This window comes from Neopsephotus bourkii, unplaced genomic scaffold (genome assembly GCF_033783945.1).
Source record: "Neopsephotus bourkii isolate Nb327-2 ecotype Australia unplaced genomic scaffold, CSIRO-AGI_Nbou_v1 NB_834, whole genome shotgun sequence".
In the NCBI taxonomy this organism is placed as follows: domain Eukaryota; kingdom Metazoa; phylum Chordata; class Aves; order Psittaciformes; family Psittacidae; genus Neopsephotus; species Neopsephotus bourkii.
Window position 1 is genome coordinate 24059 of NW_026901330.1, and position 12172 is coordinate 36230.

General features: G+C 60.5%; 1 protein-coding gene across 1 annotated transcript; it reads right to left on the reverse strand.

Moving 5' to 3' along the window:
- Positions 1–928: 928 nt before the first annotated feature.
- On the reverse strand, positions 929–11933 carry LOC133213482 (copine-5-like). The gene is made up of 20 exons (XM_061355707.1): positions 11849–11933; positions 11723–11769; positions 10702–10805; positions 9748–9787; positions 9591–9667; positions 9446–9505; positions 9311–9374; positions 9013–9116; positions 8194–8298; positions 6484–6525; positions 6324–6399; positions 6069–6122; positions 5092–5153; positions 4888–4934; positions 4634–4815; positions 4005–4132; positions 2849–2951; positions 1820–1877; positions 1661–1734; positions 929–1097 (listed from the first exon to the last, which is right to left on the reverse strand). The coding sequence occupies exons 1-20, from the start codon at positions 11931–11933 to the stop codon at positions 942–944; spliced, it is 1668 nt and encodes a 555-aa protein (XP_061211691.1). The 3' UTR covers positions 929–941.
- Positions 11934–12172: the final 239 nt, after the last annotated feature.

A 12172-nucleotide genomic window follows, 5' to 3' on the forward strand; every position in this document is an offset into this window, starting at 1 on the left:
TGGGGTAATGGAAAGCAAAGCAGAGCCTGGGCCCTGCCCTGTGCTGTGGGGGGGGTTCGGGGGGGGCACCCCCATGCAGGGCCCATGGGGGGGGCAGGCATTAAAAACACTGTTCCTTTATTCCAGTATAAGGCAACTCAATACAGACACAAACACGGGGGGGGACACACAGAGAAGGGGAACCCCCCCCGGTGTAAGGGGATGGCTATGGGGCTGGGGGGGGTCTATGGGGCTGGGGGGGTGTCTATGGGGCTGGGGGGGTTTCTATGGAGTTTGTGGGTGTTTATGGGGCTGGGGTTGACTATGGGGCTGGGTGGTTGTATATGGGGTTTGGAGGTGTCCATGGGGCTGGGGGCTGTGTATGGGGGTGTCTATGGGGGTGAGGGGGTCCATGGAGTTTGTGGGTGATTATGGGGCTGGGGGTGCCTATGGGGCTGGGTGGTTGTATATGGGGTTTGGAGGTGTCCACGGGGCTGGGGGCTGTCTATGGGGCTGGGGATGGCTATGGGGTTTGGGGGTATCCATAGGGGCCTGAGTGTCTACGGGGTTTGGGGGTGTCCATGGGGCTGGGGGTGTCTATGGGGCTGGGCGGTTGTATATAGGGTTTGGGGGTGTCTATAGGACTGGGGGGGGGGGGCTCCGTCTGTCACCCCCAGGGATGCTCTGGATGTCACCAGAGGGGACCCCACACTTGGGGGGTCCCTGTTCCTGTGCTCTATGGGGTGGTGTGGGTGGGGGGTAACTGGGGACCCCTTCCCCTTTATTGGGGGGGGGCAGGGTACCCCCATGGCACAGGGCCAGCGTGGGCCCCCCATAACCAAAGGTGTTTGATGGGGATGGGGTTGGGGGGGAGGGGCAGGATCCTGGTGCTTTATCCATGGGGATGGATTTAAATGGGGGGCGGAGGGGAGGGAGGGAGGTGGGGGGAGGGGAGGGGGGGGTCATTGCGGGGGGGGCGCGGGCCCGGGGCTGATCCCTTTGGCCTTCATGTAGGAGAGGAGCTGGGGGGGGACCTCGGCCAGCACCGCCCGCGCCAGGCGCGCCATGGAGCGCACAGCGCCCCCCCCCGCGGCCACGTGATCCCGGAACGGCACAAACTGGGGGGGGGGGGGGAGCCAAGGGACAGGGAGAGACCCCGCCCCCACCACATGGGGTGCCCCCCCCCACTGAGTGCCCCCCATGGATGCTCCCCATTGAGTGTCCCCCCGGTGTGTGTGGTGTTTGTGTGTGTTGGTGTGGTGTGGTGATTGAGTGCCCTCCACTGAATGCCCCCCCATGGATGCTCCCCATTGACTGCCCCCCATTGAGTGCCCTCCATTGAGTGCGCCCCCCATTGAGTGTCCCCCCCATTGAGTGCCCTCCATTGAGTGCTCCCCCATTGAGTGCCCCCCCATGGATGCTCCCCATTGAGTGCCCCCCATTGAATGTCCCCCCCATTGAGTGCCCCCCCATTGAGTGCCCCCCATGGATGCTCCCCACTGAGTGCCCCCCCATTGAGTGCTCCCCATGTCTCAGTGAACCCCCCCTTAGCATTCCCCCCCATGTCCCAGTGCCCCCCATACCCCATTATATCCTGTTATCCCCCTGTCCCCCCGTGCCGTGTCCCCCCCATCACCCCGCTCTCAATGGGGCTGATGTGGGGCAGTGGGGGGGGCGGTACCTGCACGATGTCCCTCTCAGCCACCCTCCCTCGGGAGGACACGCGGATGTCGTCCCCATCCAGCTCCACCATGGCTGTGATGGGGGGGGGGTCACCCAGGTGGGACCCCATGAACCCCCCCATAACCCCCCATGGGCCGTGCTGCCCCCCCCAACTCACCATCGAACTCGGCCTGGCCGACCCCCACGATGATGATGGACATGGGGAGCGCGGCGGCCTGGGGGGGGACCCACACTGAGCTCAGGGCCCCCCCCACCTGCAGCACCCATCCATGGGGTGTGGGGACCCCCCCCCCCCCCTTGCAGAGCAGCATTGGCTTCATCAGCCCCGGGGGGAGGGGGGTTGGAGCCCCATGGCTTGGGCATGGTGGGATTCCTGTGCCTGGGATCATGATGGGCATCCTGGGATGACGATGGGCATCATAGGATTATGACGGGCATCCCAGGACCATGATGGGCATCCTGGGATCATGATGAGCATCCCAGGATAACAATGAGCATCCCAGGACAGTGATGGGCATCCCAGGATAATGATGGGCATCCCAGGATAATGATGGTTGGGTTGTGGTGTTGAGCATCCCAGGATAATGATGGGTATCCCAGGATCATGATGGGCATCCCAGGATCATGATGAGAATCCTGGGATCATGATGAACATACCAGAACCATGATGGGCATCCCAGGACAATGATGGGTATCCCAGGATCATGACGGGCATCCCAGGATAATGATGAGCATCCCAGGATCATGATGGACGTCCCGGGATCATGATGAACGTCCCAGAACCATGATGGGCATCCCAGGATCATAATGAGCATCCCGGGATGATGATGAGCATCCCAGGACAGTGATGGGTATCCCAGGACCATGATGGGCATCCCAGGATAATGATGAGCATCCCAGGATCATGATGAGCATCCCGGGACCATGATGAGCATCCTGGGATCATGATGAGCATCCCAGGATAATGATGAGCATCCCAGAATAACGATGAGCATCCCGGGATCATGAAGGGCATCCCAGGACCATGATCAGCATCCCGGTATCATGACGGCCACCCGACACTTCAGCCACAATGGGTACTCCATGCCCTGGCCCATAATGGACATCCCACGACCACCCCAGTCCTGGGTGTCCTTCCCTTGGGATCTCAATGGGCCCCCCCCCGGGGGCACCCCGAGCCCCTCACGTTGACGATGGCCTCCTTGGTCTGCGCCATGTCCGAGATGACGCCGTCGGTGATGATGAGGAGCACGAAGTACTGGGAGCCATCGAGCACCGCGGCCGCCGCACTGGGAGCGACCGGTCAGGGGGCAGGGAGGGACCGGGGTGGGCACAGCACCCATAGCCCCTATCCTGTACCCACACCCCATAGCCCATAGCCCATGTCCCTTACCCCATATCCCACACCCTATACCCCACATCCCATAGCCTGTATCCCATATCCAAATACTATAGCCCACACCCCATATCCCATACCCCATGCCCCATATCCCAAACCACATACCCCATATCCCATACTGCATACCGCATACCCCATATCCCACACCCATATCCCATATCCTATATCCCATACCCCACATCCCATACCCCATATCCCATACCCCATACCCCACACCCCATATCCTATATCCCATACCCCATATGCTGTATCCCATATCCCACACCCCATACTCCTCATATCCTGTATCCTATATCCCATACCCCATATCCCGTATCCTATATCCCATGTCCCACATCCCATACCCCATATCCCATACCCCACACCCCATATCCTATATCCCATACCCCATATGCTGTATCCCATATCCCACACCCCATACTCCACACTCCATATCCTGTATCCTATATCCCATACCCCATATCCCATATCCATATCCTACCCACACCCCACACCCATATCCCATACCCCATACCCCACACCCCATATCCCATGTCCCACATCCCGTACCCCATATCCTGTACCACATACTTCACACCCCATACCTCATGTCCCACATCCCATACCCCACACCCCATATCCTATATCCCATACCCCATATCCCATACCCCACACCCCATATCCTATATCCCATACCCCATATCCTGTATCCCATATCCCACACCCCATACTCCACACTCAATATCCTGTATCCTATATCCCATACCTCATATCCTATATCCCACACCCCATATCCCATACCCCATATCCCGTATCCTATATCCTATATAGGGATACATCCCATCCCCCATATCTAATATCAGATACCCCACACCCCATATCCTGTATCTGATATCCTATACCCTATACCCCATATCTAATATCCGATATCCCATATCCCATCCCCCACACCCTCACCCCGTACCGCGCCACGTGGTTGACGACGGGGGCGAAGTTGGTGGGCCCATAGAGCTGGACGCGGCGCAGGCTCCGGTGATAGGCCTCCAGCACGCCCTCGATGCCGCGGCACGCCGGGTTCTCCGCATCCCCGTTCTGCAGCGCACGGACACCCCCCCATCACCATCACCATCACCATCACCATCACCGTCATCACCATCACCACCATCACCATCGCCATCACCACCATCACCATCACCATCATCAACATCACCATCACTGTCATCATCACCATCACCACCATCACCATCACCACCACCATCACCATCACCACCATCACCATCATCACCATCACCATCACCACCACCATCACCATCATCACCACCATCATCACCATCACCATCACCATCACCATCACCACCACCATCACCATCATCACCATCACCATCACCATCACCATCACCACCATCATCACCATCACCACCATCACCATCACCACCATCACCATCACCACCATCACCACCACCATCACCATCACCATCACCATCATCACCATCACCACCACCATCACCACCACCATCACCATCACCATCACCATCATCACCATCACCATCACCGGCGGGTCCAGTGACGTCACCGCATCCCGCCTCCCCTCACCAATGGGAACTCATGGGACACGCGCCCATCCGGTGGGATCTTGGCTCCGAAGCCCAGTGCTGGGAACATCTTATCGCTGTCATAGTCCTGGATGATCTCCCCCACCGCCTTGAGGGCCATGGTGTAGGCGTTGAGCTGGTAGGGGCTCAGGTAGTGCAGGGACGTGGGTTGGGATGGGTTCCCTGTGTGGGGTTCGGGGGTCAGATGGGCCCTGACACCCCATTAACACCCCCTGGTTGCAGCCCCCCCCTCACCGTTGGATGCGGTGAAGTCGATGGCAACGGTGAAGTTGAGCTGGGTCCTGGGGGGGGCATTGGGACCATTGAGGGCTCTGGGTGTCCATGGGGTGAGTTCTGCACCACCCCTACCCCTGCAGTGCACAGGGGAGGGATGGGGACCCCCCGTGGTCCATAGGGGGTGGATGGGGCAGGGCCCTCGCGCCCCCCCCTCTGGCTCACCCGCCCCTGATGTAGTCCAGGAAGCTGGGGTCGGACTCCACCGAGAAGGACAAAAGGGTCACCTGTGGGGAGCGGCGTCACCACCATCACCCCTGCGTCACCATCACCATCATCCCTGTGTCACCATCATCCCTGTGTCACCGTCACCCCTGTGTCACCGTCACCATCACCCCTGTGTCACCGTCACCATCACCCCTGTGTCACCATCATCCCTGTGTCACCATCATCCCTGTGTCACCGTCACCCCTGTGTCACCGTCACCATCACCCCTGTGTCACCGTCACCATCACCCCTGTGTCACCATCATCCCTGTGTCACCATCATCCCTGTGTCACCGTCACCCCTGTGTCACCGTCACCATCACCCCTGTGTCACCGTCACCATCACCCCTGTGTCACCATCATCCCTGTGTCACCATCATCCCTGTGTCACCGTCACCCCTGTGTCACCGTCACCATCACCCCTGTGTCACCGTCACCATCACCCCTGTGTCACCATCACCCCTGTGTCACCATCACCATCACCCCTGTGTCACCGTCACCATCACCCCTGCATCACCATCACCATCATCCCTGTGTCACCATCACCCATGTGTCACTGTCACCCCTGTGTCACCATCACCATCACCCTGTGTTTGTGTTACCGTCACCCCTGTGTCACCATCACCCTGTGTCACCATCACCATCATCCCTGTGTCACCATCACCATCACCCTGTGTCTGTGTCACCATTACCCCTGTGTCACCATCACCCTGTGTCATCACCATCACCCCTGTGTCACCATCACCCCCGTGTCACCATCACCCCCGTGTCACCATCACCATCACCCCTGTGTCTGTGTCACCATCATCCCTGTGTCACCATCACTCTCTGTCACCGTCACCATCACCCATGTGTCACCCTCACCCTTGTGTCACCGTCACCATCACCATCACCCCTGTGGCACCATCACCCCCTGTCCGTGTCACCCATCCTCACCGTGCCCGAGTTCAGGTACTTCTTCTTCTTCAGCTTCTTCTTGGGGTTCACCACCTTGAGGGGGGGGATGGGGGACGGACACGGGGGGAGCTGCAGCACCCCAAGGTGCAGTGGGGGGGTATGGGGGGGGTGCAGTGCAGAGATGCAGCACCCAGGGGTGCCCGACAGGAGCTGCCCCATAGGGACCCATAGGTACCTCATGGGCACCACAGCACCCATGGGTACCCCCTGGCACCCATGGGTGCCCCTGCTCACCTCGTACACGTTGAGGCCGCGCTCTCCCCGCGCCAGCTCGCGGTAGCTGGTGGTGAACTCCCCAATGAAGTCGTGGCTGTGGGTCAAGGGGGGGCCATGGGGCTGGGGGGGGTGGGGGGGGTGGGGGGGGTCCCCCACTATGGGCACCCCCAGGGCTCACCTGCCAGAGCGGTCCCAGTCATACACCTCCACCTTGATGGTCCTGCGGGATATGGGGGTCACACTGGTGCCCCTGACCCACACCATGGGGGTGGTGGGGTCTTCATGGGTCCCTTTGTCACCCTATGGGCTCCTTTGTCACTCCATGGGCCCCTTTGTCACCCCCATGGGCTCCTTTGTCACCCCATGGGTCCCTTTGTCACCCAATGGGCTCCTTTGTCACCCCCATGGGTCCCTTTGTCACCCAATGGGCTCCTTTGTCACCCCATGGGCCCCTTTGTCACCCCCATGGGCTCCTTTGTCACCCAATGGGCTCCTTTGTCACCCCATGGGCCCCTTTGTCACCCCATGGGTCCCTTTGTCACCCCACAGGCTCCTTTGTCACCCCCATGGGCTCCTTTGTCACCCCACAGGCTCCTTTGTCACCCCACAGGCTCCTTTGTCACCCCATAGGTCCCTTTGTCACCCAATGGGCTCCTCTGTCACCCCCAGGGGACCTTTTCCTCCTCCTCAGGCTCTTCTCATCCCCGTTGCCACGGCAACACCTGGTGATGCTGAGCCAGCACCAAGGTGACACCGCGGCGTGGGGGGGGACACCCACAGCCAAAGGGTGGCTCATGGGGGGCTCTGGGGTGTCATTGGGTGTCATTGGGGTGTCATTGCCTGTCATGGGGTTGTCATTGGGTGTCTTGGGGTGACATTGGGGCATCATTGGGTGTCATTGGGTTGTCACTGGGTGTCTCTGGGTGCCATCGAATGCCATTGGGGTGCCACTGGCTGTCACTGGGGTGCCATTGGCTGTCATGGGGTTGTCATTGGGTGTCTTGGGGTGCCATTGGGGTGACACTGGGGTGTCATTGGGGTGTCATTGGCTGTCATTGGCTGCCATGGGATTGTCATTGGCTGTCTTGGGGTGCCATCAGGTGCCATTGAGTGCCATTGGGGTGTCATAGGCTGTCATTGGGGTGCCATTGGAGTGCCATTGGCTGTCATTGGGTGCCATTGGGGTGTCACTGGGTGCCATTGGGGTGCCATTGGCTGTCATGGGGTGCCACTGGGGTTCCATTCGGATGTCATTGGGTGCCAATGGGGTTCCATTGGGGTTCCACCGGGGTGCCATAGGGCACCATTGTGTGACATTGTGTGCCATTGAGATGCCAAAGGGGTGCCATTGGGGTGCCCTAGGGCACCATTGGGAGCAATTGAGGAGCCACTGAGTGCCATTGGGGTGCCATTGGGGTGCCATAGGACACCATTGTGTGCCAGTGGGGTGCCATTGGGGTGCCCTAGGACACCATTGTGTGCCATTGGGGTGCCATTGGGGTGCCATAGGACACCATTGTGTGCCAGTGGGGTGCCATTGGGGTGCCATAGGGCACCATTGTGTGCCAGTGGGGTGCCATTGGGGTGCCATAGGGCACCATTGTGTGCCAGTGGGGTGCCATTGGGGTGCCATAGGACACCATTGGGTGCCATTGGGTGCCATAGGACACCATTGTGTGCCACTGGGGTGCCATAGGACACCATTGGGTGCCATTGGGTGCCATTGGGTGCCATAGGACACCATTGTGTGCCATTGGGTGCCACTGGGTGCCATAGGACACCATTGTGTGCCATTGGGGTGCCATTGGGTGCCATAGGACACCATTGTGTGCCATTGAGATGCCATTGGGTGCCATAGGACACCATTGGGTGCCGCGCCGGCGCTCACCGGTCGGGGTCTCCGTTGCAGAGCGCTCGCACGGGGATGTCGAACGCTGCCCACACCGGGGCCAGGGTCTGCCGGATCACCTCCGTGCGGTGGCAGATGGTGAACCTGGGGGGGGCAACCGGGGTCACCCTATGGGGGAGACCAAACCCCCCCAGCCCCATCCCCATCCCCATAGGGACCGGAGTGGGGCATCCCCTGCTCGAACTGCCCATGGGGACAGTGTGGGGGGGGTCCTGGGATGGGGTTTAGGGGGGTCCCAGAATGGGGTTGGAGGGGTCCTGGGATGGGGTTTGGGGCTGGGATGGGTTTTGGGTTCTGGGATGGGGTTGGGGGTCCTGGGATGGGGTTGAGGGGGTCCCAGGATTGGGTTTGGTGGGGTCCTGGGATGGGTTTTGGGGGGTCCCGGAATGGGATGTGGGGGGTCCCAGGATGGGGGTTTGGGGGCCTGGGATGGGGTTGGAGGGCTCCCGGGATGGGGTTTGGGGGTCCCAGTATGGGGTTGGGGGAATCCCGGGATGGGGTTGGAGGGGTCCTGGGATGGGTTCTGGGGGTTCTGGGACAGGGTTGGGGGGGTCCCGGGATTGGTTTGGGGGAACCTGTGATGGGGTTCAGGGGGTCCCAGGATGGGTTGGGGGGGTCCTGGGATGGGGTTTTGGGGTCCCAGTATGGGTTTAGGGAGGTCCCGGGATGGGATTCCGGGTTCCCAGAATGGGGTTGGAGGGGTCCTGGGATGGGTTTTGGGGGGTCCCAGGATGGGGTTTGGGGGGTTCTGAAATGGGGTTTGGGGTGTTCCGGGATGGGGTGCGGGGGGTCCCTCACGTCCCGTCCTCGTTGCTGCGGTAGAACACCAGGAAAGGGTCGGATTTGCCAAAGAAATCCTTCTTGTCCAGTTTATGGGCACAGAACTGCAGCGTGGCCACGTCCTGGGGGGGGGTGTGGGGGGTCATTGGGTACCACCCCATTGGGGACCCTGCAGGATGGGGTGGGGGGGGCACAGGGACCCCGGCCCCATGGGATAGGGGAGCCCTGAGCATCCCCTTCCTCACTAAGGGGGCTCAACCCCCCCCCACACACAATGGGGGTGTCCCCCCCCATTGTCCCCAATGCTGGCTCTCACCCTGCAGTTGCCCAACTCCTCGGCCAGGACAATGATGGTGCCGCAGCTCTTCCCGGGAATGCCGCTGCGGGAATGGGGGGGGATAAGCCATTTATATGGGATATATCCCCAAAAATAGGAGACCCCCAAACTCACCCATTGGAGAGCGCTGGAGCTGGTTTCCTGCGCCGGGAATGTGCGGTGGCAGCGGCCATCCTGCGGGGATACCCTGGGATAAATCCCATGGGAATTGAGGGGGGTCCCCATGGGAATGGGGGGGACACAGTGGGGGGGGGCTCACATCAGTGGCTTCTCAAGGCGGCCCCCGGCCGAGCCCACGATCTCCCCCAGGGTGCAGAAGGTTTGGCCCAGGAAGTCCTGAGGAGGCACCGGATGAACGGGGATGGGGCCGGTCCCATCCGCAGGGAATGGGGGAGCGGGGCCAGGCCCCCACTCACGTGCTTGGAGAGGTCGGGGCTCTTGGAGTCCACATCGTACCTGGGGATGGAGAGGGGACCGTGGTAAGGGGATAGGGATGGGGATGGAGGCAAGATGGGGATTGGGAGGGAATGGGAATGGGGTGGGGATGGGGACAGGATGGGGATGGGATGGGATGGGGACAGGATGGGGATAGGCAGGGGGATGGGATGGGGACAGGGATGGGATGGGGATGGGGACAGGGATGGGGATGGGATGTAGACAGGGATGGGGATGGGATGGGGACAGGAATGAGGATGGGATGGGGATGGAATGGGATAGGAAGGGTTGGGGATGGGGATGGCATGGGACGGGATGGGGAGGGATGGGGGTGGGATGTGGGGATGGGGATGGGATGGGGATGGGGACAGGGATGAGGATGGGATGGGGATGAGATGGGATAGGAACAGGTTGGGGACGGGGATGGCATGGGACAGGATGGGGACAGGGATGGGGATGGGATGGGATAGGAAGTGGTTGGGAATGGGGGTGGCATGCAACAGGATGGGGACAGGGATGTGATGGGATGTGATTGGACGGAATGGGGATGGGATGAGGACAGGGAATGGGGTAGGGACAGGGATGGGGATGGGCTGGGGACAGGGATGTGATGGGATGTGACTGGATGGGTTGGGGATGGGCTGGTGACAGGGATGAGGATGGGGACGGGATGGGGACAGGGATTGGGATGGGGACAGGGATGTGATGGGATGTGATTGGACGGAATGGGGATGGGATGAGGACAGGGATTGGGATAGGGACAGGGATGGGGATGGGATGGGGACAGGGATTGGGCTGGGGACAGGGATGTGATGGGATGTGACTGGACGGGATGGGGATGGGATGAGGACAGGGATTGGCTTAGGGACAGGGATGGGGATGGGATGGGGACAGGGATGTGATGGGATGTGACTGGACGGGCTGTGGGCACTCACAGGTCGAAGCGCAGGTTCTGCTTCTCCTCGAAGAAGTAGTCGAGGACGAACTTGTGCAGGAAGTCGGGGTTCAGGGAGTTATCGATGACCTCGGTTCGGCCGAACTGGGGTACACGGGGGGGGGGGCACAGAGGGGGATGGAGCTGGGGCCGAATCACGTGTGCCAGGGCCAGGAGGGCGCAGGTGCCCCTTTGTCCCCATTGGGGCCGGCCCCGTGCCCTGCCCGCCCCCTCTGCCCGGAGCCCGCAATTAACAGGAGCCTTAATTACAGCCTGCGGGGGGGGCGGGAGGCAGCGGGGGGGGCCCGCGGCACCCGGGGTGTCCCCGAGTGTCCCCTCCATGAGCACAGCCAGGCTGAGAGCTCATTGGCTGCCTGCCCGCCCGCTGGCAGCTGATTGGTCAGCTGCACAGCACCCCAATAGGAACCCCAGTGTGCGGATTGGCTGGATGGCTGCACCCCAGAAAGCTGGTTGGCCAGCACCCCAGCAAGGTGATTACTCACTGGTTATTGATTGACTGATTGGCAACCCAACATGCTGATTGGCTGGTTGGCCAGCACCCCAACATGCGGATTGGCCATGACATCAACATGCTCATGATAGGCCAGCTGTCCACTACCCATCATCCATCATCCATCCATCCATCATCCATCCATCCCTCCAACATCCATCCATCCTTCCATCCATCCATCCATCCATCATCCATCCATCCATCATCCATCCATCATCCATCCATCCATCCATCCATTCATCATCCATCCATCCTTCCATCCATCCATCCATCCATTCATCCATCCATCATCCATCCATCCATCCATCCATCCATCCATCCATCCATCATCCATCCATCATCCATCCATCATCCATCCATCCTCCATCCATCCATCCCTCTATCATCCATCCATCATCCATCATCCTTCATCCATCCTCCATCCATCCCTCTATCATCTATCCTCCATCCATCCATCCATCCATCATCCATCATCCATCATCCATCATCCATCCTCCATCCCTCCACTCACCTCCAGCCACTGCCGGCTGCCGGGGCGCTGGATGTACAGGACACAAACTGGGGGGAGCAAGCAGAGGGTTGGGATGGAGGGGGGGGCACCGTGACCCCCAACACCCCCGATCCCCCCAGCACTCACGTGGGTCCGACTTGGAGAAGGTGTCCTTGTCCAGGAGCTGCCTGTGGGAATGGCACAGGGAGAGTGCGGGGTTGGACGGGTCCATGCTCCATGCTGGGGGGTCCCAGCTGGATGCATCCGATGTCGGGGTATCACATCCATGGCGACACGTGTCGGGGTGTCACATCCATGGTGACACGTGTCGGGGTGTCACAGCCATGGTGACGCGTGTCGGGGTGTCACAGCCATGGTGACAGGTGTCGGGGTGTCACACGTGTCGGGGTGTCACATCCATGTGTCGGGGTGTCACAGACATGGTGACATGTGTCGGGGTGTCACAGCCAT

Coding starts and splice junctions, on each gene's coding strand:
- LOC133213482 (XM_061355707.1), bottom strand. CDS start 11,933: ATGGACCCGTCCAACCCCGCACTCTCCCTGTGCCATTCCCACAGGCAG. Junction 9,117..9,310: donor AGGAGTTGGGCAACTGCAGG/GTGAGAGCCAGC, acceptor ACCCCCCCCCAG/GACGTGGCCACGCTGCAGTT. Junction 6,123..6,323: donor GCGGCCTCAACGTGTACGAG/GTGAGCAGGGGC, acceptor CCCCCCCTCAAG/GTGGTGAACCCCAAGAAGAA.